The 24,517-nt window shown below is 48.6% G+C and overlaps 1 protein-coding gene across 1 annotated transcript; it reads right to left on the reverse strand.

Annotated features, from left to right (window-relative positions):
• Nucleotides 1-1,859: 1,859 nt before the first annotated feature.
• SUPT6H (SPT6 homolog, histone chaperone) lies at nucleotides 1,860-24,517 on the reverse strand. The gene is made up of 36 exons (XM_026047754.1): nucleotides 24,341-24,517; nucleotides 23,699-23,857; nucleotides 23,461-23,531; nucleotides 22,656-22,851; nucleotides 21,899-21,983; nucleotides 20,881-21,154; nucleotides 20,066-20,167; nucleotides 19,770-19,886; nucleotides 19,230-19,319; nucleotides 18,623-18,765; nucleotides 18,227-18,378; nucleotides 17,664-17,762; nucleotides 17,373-17,502; nucleotides 17,129-17,279; nucleotides 16,845-16,999; nucleotides 16,070-16,265; nucleotides 15,726-15,865; nucleotides 15,526-15,643; nucleotides 15,027-15,103; nucleotides 14,554-14,689; nucleotides 13,924-14,061; nucleotides 13,454-13,621; nucleotides 12,840-12,967; nucleotides 11,505-11,712; nucleotides 10,854-11,001; nucleotides 10,444-10,586; nucleotides 9,570-9,710; nucleotides 8,286-8,481; nucleotides 7,944-8,182; nucleotides 7,307-7,420; nucleotides 6,506-6,630; nucleotides 5,913-6,025; nucleotides 5,401-5,478; nucleotides 5,135-5,301; nucleotides 3,658-3,839; nucleotides 1,860-2,946 (listed from the first exon to the last, which is right to left on the reverse strand). Exons 1-36 carry the CDS (start codon nucleotides 24,447-24,449, stop codon nucleotides 2,760-2,762), a joined length of 5,175 nt encoding a protein of 1,724 aa, XP_025903539.1. The 5' UTR covers nucleotides 24,450-24,517; the 3' UTR covers nucleotides 1,860-2,759.

The following is a 24,517-nucleotide window of genomic DNA, read 5'->3' on the forward strand; positions in this document are numbered from 1 at the left end:
GCACCGCGCGCCCGCGCTGGGGCAGCGCCCGCTGCCAACCCTGCCGGCCGCCCCCGCTGAGAAGAGGAGGAAGAAGAAGGGGAAAGGGCTGAGGAAGAAAGGCCCTTGGGACAAGGGGCGGCTGAGCCCCTCTGCAGCTGAGCCCCCCGAGCGCCGGGGCAGCGTGGAGCTGGCGAGCCTGGACGTGGCGGGCAAGGAGGAGGTGCCTGATGCTGCGCTGAGCGATGCCCCGAATGGAGACGGGTTGGGGAAGGAGTCGGCCCCGGCTCTGCCTTCCACGGCCCCGGCGGCCGGGAGGAAGAGGAGGAGGAAGGAGAGAAACAGAAAGAAGAGGCTGAAGCCCCCAGGGGAGCTGGAGCCCGTGTGAGACTCGGTGCTGCGGACGTGGCTGCGCCCCAGCCCCGTGTGCGCTGTGTAATAAAGCAGGTCGCTGGAGCCGCGTGCGATGCTGGTGGCACCGGGAGCGGGGTGGGAAGGCAGCAAGGTGGGTGCTCTGTGTCCACAGGGTCCCCGCGTGCGCCCGGGGCTGCCACGGAGCTGCTGCTCCCGTCCCCCCGCTCAAAGGCAGCCCCGGGTGCCCAGCTGCTGCTCAGCTCCACGACAGGCACCCGGAGCCGCCTTGGGGAGCGACGCTCCCTTTCCGGCCCCGTTTCCCGCTCCTGCCCTGCCAGGGGCTTTGTCCCTCCCTGGAGGCTCTTCAAACACCCGGAGCTCTCAGAGAGGGACAAGAGGCGGCCTCAGGTCCTGCACAAAGGCAGCGCCTGCCACAACCCCCCTTCCCGCGCCAGCAGCGAACGCAGAGGTGGGGAGAGCCGGGGCGACAGCAGCCAAGCGCAGGCTGCCCCCGTGCCAAGTGGGATAACATCCCACCCCGCTGCTGCTTCCGGAGCGGGCACGGAGCCAGCCGAAATGCCAGGGGGAGCAGGGAGCGGGAGCACACTCAGGGCAGCCCCCCTTGCACCAAGCCCCACGCCCCAAGTGCTGCTCCCAAGAAGAGACCCACAGGAACAGGACAGAGGCTGCGCAGCCCTCGGTGCCAGGGTCAGCGCAGGAAGCAGAGACCCGCGGGGCAGGGGCAGCTTCCCAAAAGTAGAGCTTTTATTGAGGGGTAAGGGAAAACTAAAACCAAGGAGAGCCCAAGGAGCTGCCACCGCACACCATGCTCCTGGGCGAGGCAGCCACGGAGCCCTGCAAGGAGCTGCTCCCCGCCACAGGGCCGTGGGACAGACTCTAATAAAATAAAAAAATAGTGTAAGGTTCATATGTAACATAGGGCGGTCACTGAACTCCAGCCTGGGGGGTAACGGGAGGGGAAGGCAGCCCTCAGCAACCCGCTTTGCTTTGTGCCGCAGTCTCTGCCATTCTCCGGGAGCATTTGCATGCAAAAAAGACCTTTGTTTCCCCCGGAGCTGCTGTTCTTGCTGGCTCCTGAACTGCACCCGGGCTAAGCAGGGGCAGTTGGAGGAACAAAGACCCTCCTGCCATAGAAAATCCCCCCTAACAAAGCAGAAGGAGGAGAAGTAGTTGCAGCAGGAGGCTTCCAGTTCCAAAGTGGAGCAGCCCTGCGGTGGGGCTGTTCCTGCCGTTCAGCAGAGGTAGCTGCAGCACCTGCCCCTTCCCTCTCCCCCGGCTGCTCACCCAGCATCGTGGTGGGACGTTGCTGCACCACAAAAACCTAATCCTGGATCAGCTCAACAGAAAAGAGCGTCGCCGTGAGAGTTTCAGCACCCAGAAGGCAACTCCGAGCAACAAAGGACGAAGGAGCACTCTTTTTCCGCGCTGAGCTCAGCTTCCAGGGCCAATCCATTGCTAGGAGGAGAGGCAGGCAGCACGGAGAGAAAAACCTCCCAACTAGTGTGTGGTAGAAACACTATTTATTCAGCCCTCTCGCTTACAGGGTTAAGCAGATACGAAGAGGATGCCAGGCGCTCTCGGCTGCTTTGCGTTCCCTTCACCGAGGGGCTGCTCCTGCAGCTCTTTAGCCCACGGTTCTGTCTCGTGCTCAGGAAAGCTGCCAGGGCCTGGGGTTTTGCTTCGCAGTCCAGTTAAAAAAAAAAGAACAAAGAACAAAAAAACACACCTAAATAAATATTGTTCCGAAAGAAGCCAGAGGAGAGATGAGGCCTTTGGTATAACAGCTGCATTTCTCTCTGGCAGGACCCCAGAGCTGCCGTGCTAGAGCCCTACGAACATGGCTGGGGGCTAGCACAGATTTGCAGAGCCTGTTACAGGTGAAACCCCAGAGCAAAGGAGAGAAACGTTTAGAGAACTCCAGTTCGCTCTTCAGAGCCCGGGTGACTTTGCTCCACGCTCCCAGAGCAAAGAGAAGGGTCAGTCAGGGGTTGGGATGATCCAAATAAACCAGGCTGGCTCTAGGCCCGTGGCGGCGCTTGCAGGCGCGTTGGCTCCCCAGTCTTTGCTTTGAAAGCAGAGCGCCACGCAAGGGGACAGACTCCTTTGACCTTGTCACTGCTCTGCCGAGCTTCCCAAGAGGTGAACCTGGCCCTGGAATGCAGGGGCCGCTGCAGCGCCCCTTCCTATGATATATTTTTATATATATATTTATGTCTATATATTTAAACCAGCACTGCCAAGTCTATCCGTTCGCTCAGGTGGCCTTCACCGAGAGTCATCTCCCACCATCTCGTGACGTACAAAACAGGAGTTACGTGGCTAAGGGAAGGGAACTTTCCAAGTATTCTCTTTGTCCTCCCCTTCCTGGAGGAGGGAACGGAGGTGAGGGTCGGGTCCAGCACGGCCTATCGATCCATCTCGTCCAGCAGCGGCGTGGCGTCCCCGGCGATGGACATGGGTGTGCTCTCGATCATGGGGCTGGGGGACGGGCGAGGAGTCAAGCGCTGCTTCTGTTTCCTCCGCTCGGCCTCCTTCTCCTGCAGCCACTGCTCGGCCATCTTGCCCCAGTCGATGGCAGCGTGGCTGTTGGTCCTGCAACGACATGCAGGAGGTGAGACACGTAGGCAGGGGAGCCCAGGGCAGCCCCCCTGCACTCCCTCCAAGCGCCCAAAAGGATAGTGCCAGGCAGGAAGGGGCGCGGGACAGGGGATCGTCCCCCTATATGATCCTCCCCCTATACATAGCCGTGGTGAGGCCACATCTGGAGACTGTGTCCAGTGCTGGGCTCCCCAGTACAAGAGGGATGTGGAGCGGCTAGAGAGAGTCCAGCGCAGGGCTACGAGGAGGATCAGGGGCCTGGAAGCTCTGCCCTGTGAGCAAAGGTTGGGAGAGCTGGGCCTGTTCAGCCTGGAAGAGAAGGCTGAGGAGGAACCTGATCCGTGTCTACAAATACCTCAAGTGAGGCAGTGAGGAGGGGGCGACCTCTTTTCAGTGGTGGCCACCGATAGGACTAGAGGAAACAGCCACAAACTGGAGCACCAAAACTTCTACAGGAACTTAAGAAAAAAAATCTTGACAGTGAGGGTGCCAGAGCCCTGGAACAGGCTGCCCAGGGAGGCTGTGGAGTCTCCTTCTCTGGGAGATCTTCCAAACCCGCTTGGATGCAGCCTGTGCCACGTGCTCTGGGTGACCCTGAGTGTGCAGGGGGGTTGGACTCGACGATCCTAAAGGTCCTTTCCAACCTTCAGCATTCTATGGTTCTATGACAGACCTACACGTGCACCAGGTGCTGGAGCTACTCACTTTGGCTGCTGCCGCTGCCTGGAGCTGGACGAGGGCTGCGACTGCGACTGGGTGGACTGGGGGGTGGTGCTGGCCTGGAGCTGGTACTGGGGCGTCGTGATCGGCTGGCTGGGGGTAGTGTACGAGTAACTGGGCGTCATCAGAGGGGTGGCCACCGGCTGCTGGGCAGGAGTCGTGAAGACCTGTGGAGAAGGGGACCGTGAGGCACACAGGGCATGGCTGGCCCTGCAGCATCCCGCGCTCAGGGGAGGCTCACGCCAGCCCAGGCCTAAAGCAGCATCGTGTCTAAGCGAGAGCCTTGCTCATGTTCTGGCTGCTCTCCTCGAGAGCAGCTGGCACCCAATCTGTGCCCGCGGGGCCGTCGCCACCTTCCCTGCTCAACCACGCAGGGTGCAAGGGGAGACATTAAACCAAACAACGGTGAGGAGCACAAGAAGGACACAGGAGATACCTGGGGAAACCCAGCAGAAACCACATCCTGCAAGGGGCACGAGCAACGCAGGAATTTGTCCCGATTTTCCGACCCAGAAGGCTTCAGAGAAGGCACAGCAGCTCCTGGGATAGCTCACACCCACATCCCAAGCTGCCTGGCTCACTGCTCACCCAGGGAAACACTCAGTCCATTTGCCTTCCAGCCTTCATCTCCCTTCTCCCTCAACTCTCTTGATTAATACCATCTGTGATTAATACCATCAGGTTATTCACACTCCCTACCTATCCCCAACTCGGTGTTTACTGTGCCAAACTCCATGAAAGCCTCCTGATGAGCTCTAATAAAGCATCAGTCCTCTCTGCAAGTCTTTTCTTGTGGCAGCTCTTTAGCAGATCTAAGGGCAGGGTGTGTTTCTTTGTACCCAGGCACTTCATTCCTGCCGCTGCTGAATGTAGCCTTGGGGTCAGCTGGGGAGTTGGCAGCACGTGCTGGGAGGTAGGCACCAGCACACCTAAGGAAAGGCTCCAGCATGAGCCAAGATGGTCCGATTCCAATCTTACTCTCTGCAAAGCCCCTGGGTGTTTAGGCAGGCTGAGGTGTGCGCCTGCCGGTGCAGCTTGGAGATTAGCACGTTGAGCTGAAAAGCCCTGCAAACTCAGCGCATATTTTCACAGCTAATCTCTTCCACTGGCAGCTCACGTTGCCCATTCAGGGGCACAATCCGAAGGCTGTGTCCCCTCATTGCTGGATTCCTTCTTTCTACCCTGCCACATTCCCTGAGGGCCAAACCAGTTTGCTGCTTGCTCCAACTCCTTTCAACCCAGAGCAGGGCTACATTGCAATGCCTCATTTCCTCAGCCACAGGAGGCAGGGAGAAACGTGTCCCAGCATCCAGCCAGGCTCCCGGGTGCCCCCTGCTCAGGTATGGCCAGGGCTGGCTGATCCCTCGCAGTGAGGAACTGCTTCCACCAGCAGTAGAGCCCATGGGATGGTTTCCAGTGGGAAAAGGCCACCCGAAACCATCCACAACCCTGTGACACCTACGTGGTAGGCGCTGCTGCCACCTCCACTGCCTCCGTAGCCGTATTGACTGGATGCCCACTGTGCTGGGGTGGCATTTGGGTTCTGTCCCTGGCCTGTCACAGCAGCGATGGCATTGAACATTTGGGAGGTCATGTTCTGTGGTAGAGCGTTCACTGCACGGGTCAGGTCTGCAAGAAAAACAAAAAAAAACCATTTAGGTTTAGCAGTTCCTTAAAAGCACCTGAGAAAGGAATTCCTGATTCCAAGTGAGAAAGGGCTGCACTGACCTGCCAGGTTAATGTTAGCTGGAGTAGCATTAATGGAAGCTGGGGTCCTGGTCCGACTGCTACTGCTGGGGGTAATACCTGCATAAAACATAAGCCAAGAGGGATAGGTCAGTTTTCCCAGGAGAGAAGCTATTGCCTCAAAATCCAGCATTTGGAAGTTAAAAAAAAAAAAAAAAAAAAAAATCAGAAAACATTTGTCCTGTTAAAATAGCATCTTGCCAGTAAGTGGTGCATGTGGAATTAAACGATGGGGGGAGCCAAAGAAGAGGGACAAATTCAGACTTTGTTGCATGAGCTTCTTGGCTGAAATATTAGTTATTGGCAGAGTTCTCAATGAGTTCATGGAAGCCAAATTTGTGACTTGAGTGTCACTCAAACTTCCCAGATATAGAAAACCCTAGAGAAGGAGATATCTAAGGGACCCAGAACACAGAACTGTCCTCTACTAACTGCTTTACTTCAGGACACTGGTGAAATGAACAACCAAAGTTGTGAGCTTTTGGGATCCTCACCTGGAACAGGGTCCTGATAATGATCCTTAAACCATCGGAAAAGTCCATTCACAGTAGGGAAGATCTGGCCCCGATAGCGGAATCCTTCTGGAGTCACCGTCACATATTCTATCCTGGGAGGAGAGCACAAGGGATCACAGGCTGCTTTGCAGCTGTACCTGCTGCCATACAGTGCCCTCGCACCAACAGGTCCCTGTGAGAACAGGTATGATGGGCAAAATCTACACAACTCAGGTGATGGCTGTACTGAAATTGAATAAAGCTACCCAAACCAACTTAATTTTGTTTTCAAACAAGTGCTCTGAATATCATGCCTTTGCCTGGAAAGTCCATCAGTACTGGCCTGAACTCCAGTGACACCACTTGCACAGGGCATTATGGCTTGTGGCAGCCAGATGGTTGAAAAACAAGAGTCTCCTTGGCAAGATTTACTACTAGACACTGTTCCTCTACTGTCAGCAGGCCAAGCTCCGGGTAAGGAGAGGCCCAACTTACTGGCTACAAGCATATCTGGAAAAGAAACTGGCAGCAGAAAGCTGAGGTGTGGTACTGGCAGCACTCAGCTTCGGCTGCTGGGCTTGCATCTCACTCACCTTGGTTTGCCTCGAGGTTGATAACCCAAGAGGAATTTGCCAGGTAGATCTTTGCAGGCACTGATAAAGTAGGGAATAAAAGTTGGCTTCTCTTTCTTCGTCTTTATCAGTAGCTCTTCCAGCTTCTAATTAGGGAGATAGAGGAGAAAAGCTCAAGGACAACCTGTATTTTTTTTTCTTCCAAAACACAAGGCCAACAGACACCTTCCTTTGATGCTGTGCTTTGCCCTCTCCCCCTGCACCCTGTTCTTAGGGATCAAACAAGGGCTAGCTGCCTTAGGTATCTTAAAACACCATCTGCATTGCTGCTGCAGATGGTTCTGTGAGTACACGGGTCATAGCATGCAAGCCTGGGAGCTACAGCCCAGACAACACGTGTTCCTGGTTCAGAGCACAAAGCTGCAGCTAGAACTCTCCAAGCAACCACAGGGAGAAGAACTCTTCTGCCACCACTCTGCTACTATCAGCAGGCTCCTCTCAGAGTGCTAGAATGGACAAGGTGGAGATGGACAGAACTCATCTCCTCCAGTCTTCTGGGGAAAATATACAAATGCCACCAGGTCAGAGAAAGCCAATACCTCTCCTTTCACTGGTATTTGCTGTCCTGGCAACACTGCTCCTATAAAGAATCTGCTTTCGACCTACAGCACTAGGTCAATTCCCCATGAGGAAACACGAGGTTGATCAGAGAGTTCAATCAAACAGCAGCTGATGACAAACTCTTAAGATCTGTCTTGAGACACAGAAACTTACACTATGCTCCCATATCTCCCACACAAGATTTCAAAACCTGGGACTCACCTTCTTGTCTCCACCATTGCAGTCCTGATAGTATTTGTGATTCAACAGATCTCTGGCAAAAGAAGCCATTGGCTGGACATAGCGAGCAACAATTTCATCCAGGTCTTCAAATTCCTTGGAACGAACATATTTAAAGAGGTATGTAAGGTGCATGATGAAGAACTATCGCATTCTAGTATAAAACTATCAGTCGCACATTCTGCATAGCAAGGCTAAACGCTTTGGAAAAATAAATATTTAAGCGCTAGGTATTGTGTAAAAAGCCAGAGAACTGTTATCCTCCAACAGCCTGCGAGCAGCTTCAGGGAGAGAAAGGCTTTGCACAGTTTCACATCTACTCTTAGAGGCTGCATATAGAAATCTACCAGACTGATACTTCTCCACCCCCAGGCGAGGAGGAGAAAAAGCCTCTTTCAAAAATATGCAATAGAGGCATTCAAAAATATGCAATAGAGGCATGTGCTATCAAACAGAGCATCATAGCTTTGCCCAACAGGCACAAATCAAACCACATTCCATTAACCAGAATTTAAATACTGTAATAGATTGTGCACAGTGACTATGCCGACCTGTCCCCGTCAAATAGTTGGTTCTCCTCCACAAACTCCTCCTCAGGCACGCTCTGCAGGGCTCTTACCTCTGTGTTAATCCAAAGCGTGGAGCCCAGACTGAAGGCATTCTCCTTGCCCTCTTCTCGTACATCCACGTGCTGGTAAATCCCATCGTTCACCTTCCAGGTGACTGTCAGATGGTTCTCCCCTTTGCTGCTTGGCCGAATGATCACATCCCCTTGGTCCATGGTCTCCATCATCTTCTCAGCTTGCTTGAAGCTGATGTTGTGGAATGACGGGTGAGCGATTACTCTCTTGATGTATGCTAGAGGACAACGGGGTGTTTATTGCAAGCACATGTCCAGTGGTGCTTACTTTATCAAAGCATCCCAGGAAGACTGGTATTGATGGAAAGAAAAGGGACTCACTTGTCCGTTGCTGTTTTCTTTTCAGGTCTTCTTCCTGCTTGTGATCTGCTGCCTCAGCATCAAAATCATAGTAGGTGTCTTTAGGCAACTTCCACTCGTTGTTCTTATCCATCAAGTCTGATGTCCTGCAGGTCAGGTCAGCACTGAACTTCTCAATATCAATCTTCATAATCCTGCAGTGAACAGTCATTCCCACCTGCAGGAGAGGGCAGGGGAGCTTTATCAGCAGGTTTGGCTGGTATAATAGGCACCCTGTGCTAAATGGCTCTCTGTGCAGGGTCATGTGGCGACTGAGGTGGTGGAAGTTACCTCACGTACTTCCGATTGATACAACCTTTAAAAGTGATTCTTCCCTTTAAACGAAAAATCAACTGATCCCCCAGATGACTAGAATCAAAAGAGATCAAAAGAAAAATGGGCATTTCTCCAGTATGTCTGCTACGCTTGGCTGTGGACAACTAATTTTGTCATTCTTGTTGTCTAAGAATGGGAGCTGCAAAACTGGATTTAATGCAGTTAAATTTATGCACAGATGCATAAATTTAATGCAGTTAGATTTAATGCACAGTTTGTGCAGAAACAAGAGTGGGAGACATCCAAAGGACTTCTCTACTTAAATAGGAAACAGAAAATCCCACTACAAACACTGCAATGTCTTAGCCCAGTTAACCGTGCTGAAGCTGACAATAGCTTTTTAAGAAACTGCCTGGAGAACTCTTGAACTTACAGGATTATCCATCACCTCCAGGGACTTTCAGGAGTTTTCCAAAAGACTGCAAAGACCTCTGACTTTATCATGTGATAAAAATATGTGATTCTGTTTCTCATAGAACTCAAATCCCCGTTCTGAATGAGACTGATAACTTTGATGACCTCTGCAGACAAATTTTGACAGAATGAAAAGCTACAGGAAAGGTAAAGGGACTCTCATGGTTATCTAAAAGCAGTTCCCCAAGCTCTTCAAAAATGCAGAAACAAAGGGCAGCTCTACATTAGAATGTCTTCTGGCCTCCCAAGCCCGGACTTTAGCCAGACTATAAATCCTTCCGCAATGTAACATGCTAACTGATTAACACGGGTCAAAACAGTGCCAAGAGAGATTTGCATTGTGAGAAGGACACTAACCAGGACCTGAACTTCTTGCTCATTTAAAGTCCTTAAATGAAAATAAGGTTTGAAAAAGCATTCAGGGAACAGCAGAATTAACCAGACTCTGAGTCTTTGGTATCGGTTTCACACTCTTCCAGCTTTTGGTGGATATGTTAAAATTCACTCCTCTCATACCTTCACCCTTTCTTCTGGCCGCTTGACCACTTTATCACTAAGAAATTTTGTTGGGATGAAGCCAGCGACTCCGTTGTCCAGCCGTGTCTTCACTCCAATGGCCTGACCTGGACAGGAACCGCTGTCAAAGTGGTTCCAAACCTGCAAGACAAATGTAAAAGATATTCGGCATGGAAACAAAGCCACTCAATAAATTGCTACAAAATGCACAGCCAGAGAATGGCAGGAGACAGAGGAGTTAGATGAATACTGCCCAGCAGTGCAGTCACAATACTTCAGTTCTGCTCAGCTTATGGGGCTTTGCAACCAGGAAGGCCAGAGTATTTTAGATTCTGGACACAACTATGCAGCTAGGGTCGGTTTCCAATGAACACTTCAGGGCTTTATCAATCACTAATTACCAAGGCTGGAATTTGGCAGTGTTTAGAGGAAACCTAAAGTACAGCTGCATTTACTAGCAGAGGGTCCAGAAGAGGTTTTAAAATTGAGAAATGGACAGAAAGAGCTTCAATTCTCAGTGTCACAGATGGCTTCTTTGAGACCACCAAAACTGCCTGCTTCATGTATTTAAAAGAAGAAACCATGAGCTGGTCCTCAAGCCCATTTCACTCCTAATCTGCTTCACCCAAGTCCTTAACGCAGTTATAAAGGCCCTGTCAAACCTACAGAAAAGCAATTAGTCACAACTGCAAGAAATTACATTTGCAGCAAAAGGCCACATTCAGGTTGGGGTTCTGGAGCACTGCAGACACAATCTTTGCTCTGACATCCCCTACTTCCAAGAGTCTTTGGCTCCTGCAACTCTCTAAAGTGGTCGAGTCTGTCCATTTTGGAGCTCAGGCAAAGACAGACCCGGCATGAGAAGCAGCCCCACCTCGCTGAGCTCTGGAAAGTTATCCTGCTGACAGAAAGGACACTGCCAAAGGCCGGTTTCATCGTTCCGTATGGCCTGGTCATAGCTTTCTCCTTGAGGCCGCCTGTGGGCTATCCCAGTCACGTTACAGATGATCATTTTACCTGTGGTGTGGGAGAAGAGGAGAAGGAGAGAATGAAGAACTGCAGGGCTCAGTTTATTCCCTCAGTCTAAGGCAGAAGGTCATGAAGACCACACAGCTACTTGAAAAGGTTTCACCTACACACACAGCACGAGATCCTCGTTAGTGCAGAGAGGGAGCAGCAACCCAGCAGTGTCTGAATGCCACCCTCACCCTCTGCTACCCCTACACATCCTAATTCAACCTGTGACAACAACAAGCAGAGCCCTCCTAATGAACAGCAATGTACCTATATAAAAAGTTTCTGGAGTTTCTTTGGTCAGCATATTGAAGACTTCTTCTGTGTTTGGAGGGCGGTACGTGGTTCTCAGGTCCTTGTACCTGCAGCTTAACTCAGCTCGGATGTCATATAGTGTGATATGCTTGTCACCATAGCCCTGCGTGGTGTCAAAAGTTACAAAGCCATGAGAGATAAAGGTAAATAGGAGAATTCAGTATTCAGTTATAATTATATGTAATATATAATTCAGTTATAATACAATAACCCAAAGAAGTTACCACACAGCATATCTGAAACAAAGAAGAATATACAATATGTCAATTATGCTGTGGAATTCTCTGCCAAAGGATGCTGTGGCAGTGCAAAAATATCCAAGTATTCCTCCATAGGTTAGATAAACTCAGGAAGAACAAATTAAACAGTCTAATTACTGATTCTTGCCTCCCTCCTCCCCTCCCACTGTAATTTCTGCAAGCATATACTCTACTCCACTGTCAGACACTTAATACTTGTCATAGCTGTTTATATATTTTATAATGGCAACAGCTAAATGTTTGGCTCTCAGAGAACATAAAGGTGACCAGCTACAAAAGCCAAGGAACTGAGCTGGACAGCACAGCCTCATCTCCTTTCCTCAAAACCAGGTCCCCTCCAACATACCTGTCTTTCCAGTTCCTCGGCAAAGGCATCGAGATCCAGATCTTTCAGACGCTCAGGGTTTTCTAAGATCTCCTCTAGGGCTCCTGCAGGATTTGCATCCTCTGCTGACTCATCGTATTCTAAGGCATCTACAGCCATTTTTCTTGCCCATTCATAGGTTTCAGGATGTACCCTGGATCCATCTAGGACCTCGATGTAGGAATCGGTACTAAAATAGATGCAAAAACATTGTTCAGGTAAGAACCCTGCAGGATTCCTCAGGCACCTCCTTCAGACTGACAACAAAACATCCTGTTGACCATCACTGTGGTCTGTGGGGCTGCTTTGCCACTGTCACCACAACAAAACAAGCTACTCAAAGAGACATACATTTCTTCATAGCAAGATCAATAGAGCTCAAGGCAAAAAATGGCAATTTTCATGGCACTACAAGGATGCAGCCAGGTATTTTTGATGCTATGCAGACGTGGCTGTGCTCTGAGCACACAGCTCTTTACAGATTCCTTTCTCCCATGAATTAAGTGCTGCCAACTGGCAGTACAGACCACCGTGTCCAGTTGCTTGAAGGAATCTAAGTTATTCTCCTGCAACTCTAGGACTTGTGTCCTGCAAAAACTAAGCATCTAGTGGTGCTGGAACATTAAATGTAAGGATTCGGTCAGGTGTCCTTTGACAGCTTCTCAAAGAAAAAGGAAATTGTGATAGCCTTAGAAAAGGCACATTCCCAACATGAGACCTTTCTGAGCAAAGCAGGCAGCTAGATACATAGAAACTGGGTTGTCACTGTCCTCCCACCACCTCTCTGCTATTCAATTACCAATAACCTAATGCTCTGAACTTCTTGGAGTTGCTACGGGTTTAAGGGAAAGACAAATTGGTGTTATAATCTGAAGCTTTAAGCACAAAATATTGGTATTGGAAATATTAATGTTTTAAGTTTGAAATTTAAGTTTGAAATTTAAGTATATATACACATGTATGCACACACACACAGTTGGTGGGACTCAGCAACAACTAAGCAAAAGTGCTTACGAGTTACCTATTGGCAGGCCCAACAGCTACAGAAAGTTGAAAACAACTGCTACTAGCTTAGTTTCTCTCCACAACAAAGGGTCTTTCAAACCATTGCGTGCTATATAATTCATGTTCACATTGCTCTGAAAGTTCAGCTGCTCTTGGGAATCAGATTAATAACCAGCAATACCTGAACTTGGCCAGAGATCAGAATGGTTGCACAGAAATTCCTGGGAATATGGATTCCACAGAACAAGAATGCTTTAGTCACTCACACTAACTCCACACCCTGCAGGGCATCTCACACCATTCAATACCAACCTATCGCCCAGCGATGCTGTATCAATTTTGATGAAGCCAGCACAGTTGATGAACACCTTGGGTCCCATGTGACACATCGTAACCAGCTGGGTCCGATTCTCCAGGCGTGTGTTGTTTTGTTTTAAGATCTGGGGAAAGAGGTTGCAGCATAATCCTCGCTATTCAAATACACAGGTTTCCCAGGAAAAGCAGAGAACTCACATTGGACACTGCAGTTTCATGGCATCTGACACAGCCAAACCCATCACAACCCGTTAATCATTTCTCACTGTCCTGTGTCTCAACACTGCATGAAAAGAGATGACTCTGCATGGAAAAGCTCCAGGAATGAAGGGCTGGCTTTTTGCCTTGTGTTTTCTATAGTATGGGGGTGTCCTGATGCTGCAATAGTGGATCCACTCCTGTGGGTTCAGGAACTAGCTACGATTGACAAATCTGCTGAGTAGCCTTGGTCCAACAAGGACATTAGTCCATGCACAGCTTTGGGGTTATATGCAGAGACAACACGTACTGAAGCACATGGCGACTCAGCTCTCAACAGGACTGCCACCAGGCCAACTTGCACACTGTTGGCGACACTGTTTTTGTAGGCAGTGGCAGAAACAGCAGCTTACCTTCAGCAGATGAGTGCCTTTGCGTGGTCCCAGGCCACACACGTACTGCAGCAAAGCCTGGCTGTGTGGGTGAGCGATCGCCCGATTGACATCCACACCCACTTCATTCACGCGGTTTATGAATTCGCAGTAGAGGGCATTGAGCAGTTCCTCCTTCACCACGTGCTCCTGGCACAAGGGAGAGGTGTTAGTCTCATCAAGGAGATGTGTGTGACACTATGCTGTGGCAAATTGAGTCAGACATGGTAGACTTTATACTTAAGGTGCTCTACAGCACCTGATAACAGTCTGAAGGAAGAAAGCAGAGGAGCTAAAGGAAGCAGAAAAAAAAGGTGGCCCTAGTATGTCACAGAACAGGAAAAATTGCAGTTCAGATTGGAATATTCTTCCCTTGACAGTAAACAGTTCCAGATCATTCTTTTTTGCAAAAGTTTCTCATCCCCCAAGAGGATCTTAGAATCCAAAGTTACCTGCAGAGGGTGGAGTTTCAAACAGAGGATATCCTCATCAGAGCTGCAGACCTGGGCAAACTCTATGAGAGGATCCTGAATGCGGCGAGCAAGGGAGACCGCTTGCCGCAGCAAGGGTGGGTAATCCCGGAACTCGTTCTGCAAGAGACCAGAGAAACAAAATCTTGACGTGTTCTCACACTTCGCAGCAATATTAGCGAAGAGACATCAGACAGGGACTGAAACAAGGGAAATGCTTGATGCTTAGGGCAAGGGGCACTAAGATCAAAGCCTGCAAAGAATTCTGCTGCAATTGGGAACAAATAACTCCAGGGCAGAGGAGGACTGGTGTTAATTCCCTGACTGCCCCATTCTTCTTCTGCATGGGAAAGGTGCCCTCACATAACCTCAACCCACTCAGTTTAGCAAGGCTCATTCCAGACTGCATCAATATCTACTTTGTACAACTGCTGGCACAGATTTCTCCAGGGAAGCCTACACAAGATGTTTCGCCATGACATAAAAGTCAGTAGGTTGCTGTCAAGAGGGATCATATGAGGCAACAGATAACGCAAGGCAGGGCCAGCACAAAAATATGGTAGTCTGGACTAGCCATAGACTGAAAAAGAATGGCTGGTGTAGTAGGTTTACCTCAGACTTTTTGCTGTTCATGTAGAGGATGGCCAGTTCATTGTCTACCAACTCCACTCCAATAGATGACAGCTGCTGCCCCTGATCCAGCTCATGAACAATTCTCTTTACATCTTCCATCAACATCTGAGCATCCCTAGGGAGAGGCAAATAAGAAGATTGAAGGGAGAGGGCTAAGCTGGGTCCTCAGATCACTTAGAGAGATAACAAGCATTCATCAGTGTAAATCAACTACCCCAAAGGCTTAATCCAGATCAGGGACAGAAAGAGGCTTCTTTAAGGAAAAGCACAAAATCAGAGGTCAGCTAGAAATGAAACCAGAGAACAGCTCTCACAGCACATTAAGGATTAGTGCGGAAGGAACCATTAGCTCTTCCTCCCAGTGACTCCACCAGCAGTGAAACATTGAGGGGCATGAGGGAAGGACAACAAATAGGTCTGCAAATGGAAGGAACACAAAGACTTGCTCTGACCTGTTCTCGCCTGCAATTGTCACCACGTGGGGCTTCTTGTTCAGGAGGAATTTTTTCAAGGTTTCAATATCCTGGGCCTGGGGGGGAGGAAAAAAAAAAGCAAAGGAAATGAGACAGGGCACAGCAAAATAACTAGAGAGCTGCTCTACTATGGGTCTTTGGTTCCTCTTTCACAAAGGAAATCCTCCGACCACTGCCTGTGTGGCTCTGCCACCATGCCCCTGTGCTACAGAAAATCTGACAGTTGGAGTCTAAAATGTGTCCCAAGTACCACTAGGTCACAGAGTCTCTTGCTACTATGGTATGATCACGGAAAAGGGAGAAAACTGCTGTAGCATTCGCTCATGAAACTCCAACAAACACTACTTGGGAATGCTAAAGCTCTGCCATCCTCTAAGAGGAGGAGAGATAAATCAGAATCTAACTGAAAGCAGCTTTTCTCCCAGAATAATTACAGGGTGGAAAAACGGGCAACTGCAGTAGCTCTGTCATAGCCCACCTTCTTTTCCCTCTCTTCCTCACGCCAGGCATTCCTTCTCTTTGTGAAGTGCGGCAATCGGAGGAAGTCTGTAACCTCGCCCTCCCCATTAACAAGGGCACAAAACACTGGGTGGTCCCTGCAAAACAAACAGGTATCACTTGAGCACAGAGGAACGCTCATGTTGAACGTGGATCTGGGGTCAATTCCTCTCCTCCTACCTGGCTGAGGAAAACGCAATGCCTAGCACACGAATGCCCTTTCCTTGGTTTTCATCCATGAAATCATCATCTTCCTCCACTTGCTGATCAGGACGATATGAAGCTACTTTGAGCCAGTTGTACAGCTTCCGGCTGCAAGCCTGACAGAACAGAGGAAATCAAGGAGAAAATTCACTGTAAACCCTTTGGTTTAGGAGAATGTGCATGTCCTCCTTTGGAAGGAGAATACACATGATCACAGTACAGTTTTGCTAGAATTTGGATCAGCTCTCCAGAACATGGTGTGGGACTGCTGGCATTTGCAGCCCTAGTTCTGACCCAAACCCCTCTATGCCCCATCTCACCTTCAGGACATACTCCTTGGCCTCCACCAACAGCTTGTTTTTTAACTCTTTAGCCATCTGCACATAGAGGAACTGGTTAAGGGACCGCTCAATGGCCATTGTACGTTGCCGGTTCCACTCCTGCACTTGGTGGCTGAACTCGTCCCGATAATAGAACTGTTTGATTTCCTCAAAGTAGGTCTGGTCACTACCATAACTGCAAGAAATGAGAGGGGGGTAGTTACAGAGGGGCTCCAAACTCCTGCACCAATATCATCACTGGTAGATTCCTGCACGGGAATGTTAATAGCAGCTCCTCTGATTTGGGGAGAAACTTGGAAAATTCAGAAGAGACAGGTCTCAAATCACTGTTAGCTGCAACAGCTGGACAGCTAGACAAGACGTCTCAGCTGAATGCTGTGCTGGCAGCATGGAAAGCCCCGATCAGGGCAACACAGGGCAGCCCAGAGCAGCAAACCTTTTGCACTGTGTGGTTACTTGGACGTTCAGGGAATGCACCAAGGACCCACACAGTGAGGATGGCTGGGCAACAAGCATTTTCTTTCACAGAATGCCTAAAGACTTCAGAATTTGCACTCAAAGGAATAAACCAGATATTTTCTAAAGTTATCACTGTGATAAAGAGGCAAAGCTGAGAGTCTCCTTGGCTTTAAGGCAGAGTGACTGACAAGCCAAAGCCTCCAAGAGCAGACTGGATAACAGAGGAGCTCTAACAGCACAGGACCACTGAATGAAAGAGCTCTGCCAAGGCTCATCTCAGACAGCAGGGACTTACCCCTCCACTCCTTTCAGGTCAATACAGATGTCGATGGTCAGCAGTGCCTCGTCTTCTGCTAGGCTCATTTTCAGGAACTGGTCATCTCGCAGTTCCTTCACAGGCTTGTTCTTCAAGTATTTAAAGGAATAGGCATAATGGGCTTCATCGATGTCCTGTGAGAGAGAAGACACAGCGTGCATCCAAGGGTGTTCACAAAGCAAGACATGAACACTGAATATTCTGAATATTTTAAGGGACAACGTGTTGTTGTGTCACTAACCCAAAAGAGATCCTTTCCTTACCTTCTTGCCCTTTTTGGTTGGTGAAATGTTGATCTTAGCTCTTTCTTGGAAAGTTTGTCTCAGAACCTGCCTGACCAATGGTTCTCTGGCTATCTGCAAAGCCACCATGTATCGGGCTCCTTCCAACACAGCTTCTGGGCTTGGGAATTGACTAGAAGCAGAGAAGCAACACGAAGGCTTAGAATTTGAGAAGGGCACCCAGAACCCCTATCTTGCCGTGCTGCAGAACTTCCCCAACACTAACCTACACACATAGTCCTTGGCCAACTCCAGGGGCTCTGCAGGGAACTGCTCTGTCTCGTGACGCTGGTAACTGTCCCGGAGATTCTCTCCAAACTGCTCAGGTGTCAGACCAAACTTCTTTGCCAGACCATCTGGGAAAACAAAGGCAAAAGTGAGGAGGACAGGGCCACTGTAGCTGATACTGAGCAAACCCACCACTCCTCTTTCTACAGACAAGCCATACAGCCCAGAAGAGCTTGCAGGCTAGGCCAGAACACACTACAAGCTGAGCATGACAGAGCAGAGCCCTTACCCAGGCCGGCAGTCTGACAGATGGTGTACATATCCCGACGGGATGCCTGCTTCAGCTCAGGCCCTTTCTGCTCGTCATCTTCTGCATCCTCCCCTTCACCTAAGGGGAAGGACATGTTCAATAGGGTATATTTAGAGAGGCATCCAGACAGCTGCAGTGTGTCAGTGGCACAGTGAAGGAGACAAATACAACCTACACTGTAAAACAGAGGCCTTGGATTCTGTGAACACATCTGAAAGATCACAGTAGCCTTAAAATCATTAAGGGTTAGAAATCCCTAAAGGGAAATCCCTTAGTTAGTTAGAAATCCCTAAGGGTTCCCTAAAAACCCTCTCTTTTCTTCAGTTTCACTCTTTCACAATTTTAACAGTAGTATCTCTGTGATGTACGTTCAAATACAGACCAAAGGAGCTGACATCTGCTTTGTAACCTCCTATAAGGGGTGATGTTCAGTCCCCTTAAAGAGTATCCACTGGTGTGGAAAAAAAAAACCCTACAATTCTTTGGAACCAGGAGATCTAAGCAGTCTAGGATTAGAAGATTTATCAAGTTTAAGGACAAACCTTCCTCCTCTTCGCCATCCTCTCGGACGCGCTTTTGCTTCTTTCGAGCAGCCTTGGCAGCATTTTGCATCTTGGGGATGTCTCGTCCATAGTAGAGCAGGAAGTGATTGTACACGTCTTTTAGCTCATCCATGGACTGCACATCCTTCAGCCTAGAGCAGGCAAAGCCAGTATATTAATTCCAACCCAGTGTTGTAAACAGAGTGCCCAAGGAGTTGGCTCTGCTGTGGGTCAGTCACAGGGAGGCCCTCTCTCAAAGAGATTTTTAAACATTTCTTATTGATGGTTGTATGGGGAGGCTAAAGTAAAGATACTCCAGCAGCCAGAGAGCCTGTGCAGGTGAATGTTCATTTTAAGTCATTGTGGAATGAACATGAGTTGATCATGGTACGATACCTCTCCATGTCAGTGGTATCAAGGGCCCTTATTCCATCAGCCAAAGGTTTGTCTGGGTCAGCAGAGATTTGCTCATACTGATAGGCCTGCATCTTCTCAAACAGACGTGTCAGGTTCTGCTTGCGGATTTTCAGCTGGGTCCACTAAACAAAAATGGAGATTTTCAGTGAAATGCACTGTAGCTGTGCATTGTATCTGCCTCCTTCTTTCCCAAAGTGGGGCTCCTACAGAGAGCTCCTTGGCTTTCAGGATATTTGCCATATAAAAATACTCAAATTGTCACACAACCAAGCCAAGTCCCATCTCAGAGAGGAATCACGTTTACAGGAAAAAAAAAAAATTAAATCAAATTTAAGGTCTAAATGACAATGTGAAAGCAACTTGCACACGAAATACTTTCTTTTTGCAGAAAATATCACTATGCAAAAGGAATTTAGTGAAGTGAAAGTACTATCTTGTATTCTCTTCTGTCAGATAAACCTCTACAATCACATGATGGCAGAGATGTAAAATGAGTAAAAAAGCAAAAGATCTGCAGTGCCCCACAAAAATCTTTTGTGAAGTATCAAGCAATGTTGATAGAATAAGCAATGAAAATACACCTCACCTTCTCATCCCACTGCCAGACCCTCCACAGGTCATTGATGTGCAGCTCTGGCTCTACGTATTCCTTTCTGTAGAAGGCGATGAACGGGACCTGGGTCACAAACAAGACTCATCACCGCTAAGCAAAAGGAGATGGGCTGCTCCCAACAGGCCAGAGTTCAGAGAACGCTCGTCCCACACAAGGGAACAAGTTGGTGAGGCACCAAGCTGCACTTTGGCTCCTGGAAACATTCCACAGAAACAACTCCCCTAGCCTCTAGCTCTCCATGCTGCTCACAGAGCTCTGGGACCCCACGAATTGAGCAGCATGGATGCCTCCTCCCAGGCTGTTCACTTAAACATATACCTGAGGGCTTCTAGGACATCAGGCAACATCTCAGAGGGTAAATTGAATGGACCAGTTAAGGTTGAAGAAACCCAGGTGTTCTATCTTATTCCGTATCAATTTGTCCAGAATCAGGGAAATGTAGCAACAGCAGCACCATCAAAGAGGTGCCAAAATCTGTGCTGTCTCACCTCATGAAGGTAAATTGCCACATACCTCAAAATGTTGATTCCTCATGAAATTCAAAGCTTCTTTAATCTTCTGGATGGTGCTAGGTCCCTTACGGCTGAAACTGCTGCTGGCTTGTCCACAGTCTAGGTAGTCAGAGGTTTCCTACAAGGAGAAACACATTGTTTTGATCATGTCCCTGAGTTATCTTCCCTAAATGACCAGCTCAGGTTAAGACTGGAAAATGATGTTTCTCTGTACATAATCTTGGAACACTCCTGGATCTGCAGGCTGGAAATCTGCAGCACGCTCGAGCTAGCAGCCCTCTCAGGCACAGCTGTTACCTGCAGGGAGATGGTGGGCGTTGCAAAGGCATTCCTGTAAATCCAGTCAGCTTCTTCTTCCAGCTCATCATCTTCAGCACTCTTCACCGGGATGGAGCGCAACTGTAAGAAGGTGACAGGATGAGCAGAGCCACTTGCAGCACTGGTACTTGAGCTACCTTGCTTTCAAGAAGCCTAGAAAAGTTTGTTCCGAGCTATAGAGCACATCTGGGGTCTTCATGCCTCCTGTACCTAAAAGGCTCAGCTGAGGATACACTTCAATGCATACATCATCTGAGCATACAGGAAACCTGCACCAGCTCTACACCAGGTAACAGCAGTTAATGAATCTTTTGAGGTTGTGGAAAGGCCTGCAACGGTGCATAACCTTCCATAAAAAGTTAGGGTCTCTCTGCTTTTTACATGGCTTCCAAATCCATGCTTTCCTTTTGCAGTTACATCCTCTTACTCTGATCTACCTATACTGTACTGGAAGCTTCTCTCTTGCTATGAAGCACAACTCATAGCATCAGTCATGAAGGACAGCTCAGCAGGACACAAGTCCCACACCATCCCCACAAACACAACACTGGCATCCAGTGGCCAAAGAGCAAGTTACCATCAGCACTAAAACCTCCAGGTTTACGCAGAGGGAACAGTTCACAATTTTACAGTTGGGTTTGCCTATTCTTGAGAGGTGGCATCCACAAAGAGGCAAGAGATGCACAAATCCATAGGGCAGCTAGGTGAGAAAGCTCTCCTGCAGGTCTCAGGCCTGCTGTCCTTAGGGGAACTGAAACACACTCTCCCTGCCCACTGGCACCTTTCTCCCTCACCTGGAACCTCTCAGGCATGTCTGTCATGCGGATCTCGTTGTCCTGGTCTGTTAGGTGACTGCTCTCCAACTCGCTGGGCTCATACATCTCAAAGATGCTGCGCCGACTGACACGCTTCTTGGTGGTCTTTTTGGGTCGGACACGGGTCTCCCCTTCAGCTTCTTCATCCTCATACTCATATTCCTCCTCCATCTCCTCATCATATTCATTGTACTTCTCAAACTCATCATAGTCAAAGTCCACACCGAAGATTTCCTGAGCTTCCTGCAAAGCACTGCAACAGAACAACAGTCATTCAGCCCCACAGTGCCATTCACAGAACATCCTGGACAAATACAGATTTCACAGCATCCAAATCTAAGCTTTAGTCTTGCCCTTCGGCTTGAAAATGATGGATGGGTACACAACTCATTGTGCTTTCCCTGACACAGGCTGCTTTGTCCAGAAGGAGAAAATATGTTTTCTCTTATCAGTTAATTTGATCCTCATATAAGCAGAAGTAGTTGCTATTTCTTAAGAATAAGGATTTTGCAGGACATCCATAGTACTCAGTGTCCCATGGCAGTGATCTGTTTACCAGCATTACCCATATTTCTCCAGTAAACAGGAAAAGGGCAATGAGCAGCAGCAACTTAATTTTACTAGAGACGAAGCTAGGTGCACCTCGCTAATACTTACTTTAGATTACCTAAAAGATCAGCAGTTCAGCGACACTGTAGGCATAACATTAACATTCAGGTCCCAAACCTTTGTTATATGCTCAGACAGAAGCCTAATTCAAGCAAATATTTGTCTTAAGGAACTGGTTTTGATGCGCCTCCAAAAAAAAAATCAGAAAGAAAGGGAGTCCAAGTTCTAGAAATCACAAAGTAAACCCCTAGGTTTGAATTTACCAGGGTTTCTTTGGGGGAAAATATGAATGTTATCCAACCACAAGTTGAACCACAGCACATCTGCAACAGTTCAGGAACCTGAGCAATGTTCTCGAGGCTGCAGGCCAATTCCAACTGGTACTTACGCATCCGTGTATCCAGGGAGCTTCTTCCGCCATTTGGGCTTCTTCAGAGGTTGTCCATCGTCATCCACAATGAAGTCATCAATGTCTGGACACAGAGAAGCAGTTCAGCAGCAGGACACCCACATATTTCACTGGTACCTCTCACAAAGCTCAACTCAGGGCAACTATGTGTCTACATCACAGACTTTGGCTGCCGCTGGTTGTCAGTATGCCCAGCTACCCACAGCACCTCATACAGCAGCCTCGGAAATTCCAGGAGTCTGAACCATAATAACAAGCTAGAATTAACTTCCAAACACAGGCAAAAAACCTGACAACTCTCTGCAGCTTAGTGCACAGAAAATATAGTCAAAAAGAAGCCTTATTTCTTTGGACATTAGGGAAAGAACTCTTGCAATTCTTTCAGGATTGTACTAGTAGTGATGATAGGCTGATGGCCAAGAGAAGAATTAAGACAGACGTGCTATTAAGTGCTAAAGAATGATTATAATTCCTCAACTTCCTTCCTTTGAAAGATCTCCATTTTGGAGGCAGCTTATAGGGGCAACTCAGAACCTCAGTGTATGCAACATGCTTCTCGATAAAGAGGTTTAGAATGCAGACAAATTAAACCTGCTACTCAGAAACATTTAGTTCTAAAGACTGAACTAATCAGACCAGGAATAGCTTGCCCAGAATAGGGCTGTGATTTTGGTTAATTATAGGATACATAAATAAAGCTTTAACTTGGTTCCTTTGCCAAACTTAGGGTGCTTACCAGACTCATCTTCTTCCTCTTCTTCCTCCTCTTCTGGTTGAGCAACAGGAGCTTCAACAGCTTCACCCCCCTCCTCGCCTTCACCATCCTGAAAGATCTCTTCAGCAATGGCTTCTTTCTCATGTTCTTCCTTCCCGTAATCTTCTTCTTCATCATCCTCATCATCGGACATTTTCCGCACACGCCTGAATTTTTGCTGCAAGCAAAAAGACTTTTTAGTGCACAGAGTCCCCGGCACAGACACTCAAGTTCAAACACAGTCTCTGCCAGGCCAGTTCTGTGCTGCTTCTGCTCCCCAAGTGCCACCTGGAGCGAGAATAGGAGCCCAGCTCAGCACAGACTTTGCAGGGGCAGAAAATTATTTCCTGGCTCCAAGTTGGTAACACTTACACAGCCCAGCATGAAACACATAGCAACTGCCTGCTGAGGACTACCCTGGGTCCAAGGCCTGTGTCATTCGTATGCTGGCACTACAAGGGTTAGCCTGGCTTGATATGTCTCCGGGAGTTGTAAGGATGGAGCTTTAGAGTCTATAACACCCTGCATGGTCTTTGGGGTGAGATAGGAAGGGGGGAACAGAGACGACACCGAGGACAGGCAGAAAGCAGCTGCAAACTCCAGGAGCCGGTGCCCGGTTGTCTCACCAGGGAAGGACCTGCTTCCCTCAAGCACTCGGCTCTCAGCCCTTTTTCAAGGGGGCAGGAGCAAATAGGGCCATAACTCATTCAGTTCAAGCAGGAACCCACCTTCTCCTCTGTGCTAAGAGGCACCACACCATCAATAACTGCATGGAAATATAACTCACTCTTTTGACTTTAACACCCAAGTTCTCTTCAATGAGGTCAAAATCATCATCCTCCAGGCGGTCATCGAAAGCTGACAGGAGAAAGCAGAGACAAATTACCCTCCCTTTACCACTCTGGGAATGGAAACATCACCAAGACAGGCAGAGCTTACCAAGCCCATGAAGAAAGGCAGGGCAGAGGAAGAGCTATGCTCTCCGGAAGGACAGAGCAGAAGTTCCATGCGGTCACAAAACTTACTGCGCTTTCTCTTTTTGTGGCCAACATCATCCTCAGAGTCTCCAGAGTCACTGGCTTCTTCCTCCTCTTCCTCTTCTTCATCATCATCATCATTAATGAATCCTTTCAGGTTTCCCTGCTCATCTTGATCATCAAGATTCTCCTCCTCCTCTTCCTCATCTGGGATGAAAAGCATTGAGTGTTAACCTGCCCGGATTCCTCCCTGGCTCTGTGCAAGCAGGTGCAAACAGTATCATCCCTCACACTCTCCATGCAGAGAGTTTCAGCTGAACATTTTTACTGACACAGAACACAGACAGCTGCTCATGTCAGAACCCCAGCAATTCTTTTCTTGTGGTCTCATGTTCTCCGTCACAGGGAACAGGTGGAATGGTCACACTGGGAGCATTCCTCTGCTTTTACTAGTTACTATTAAATTACACAACTGCAACTCCCACTGGGGTGAAGCAGTGTGTATTCTATTGCCAAATATAAAAATCACCTCAGGACTTTGAGGAAAGGAAGAACTTCAACAGCTGAGAGACTGCAGACAACCATGTTATTATTGCAGTTATTGCTTCATTTGCAGAGACGTGGCACGTAGAACACAGCAGTGAGGCACACGGACAATTTGGCAAACTCGGAACAGAAAAGCAGACTCACCATCCTCATCTTCCTCTACAAATTTCTTGTTTACTCTGGGCACAACCTCCCCTTCCTGGTTGTACTCCTCCTCAGACTCCTCAGCTTCGCTTTCTACAAAGTCGGACATGGCTGCGGTGTCTCAGGAACTGCCTCGCAGGAACTGGAGGAAGAAGAGACACATCCAACCCATCAGCA

Source organism: Nothoprocta perdicaria, unplaced genomic scaffold, assembly GCF_003342845.1.
Source record: "Nothoprocta perdicaria isolate Ctin4 unplaced genomic scaffold, notPer1 scaffold_50, whole genome shotgun sequence".
Classification (NCBI taxonomy): domain Eukaryota; kingdom Metazoa; phylum Chordata; class Aves; order Tinamiformes; family Tinamidae; genus Nothoprocta; species Nothoprocta perdicaria.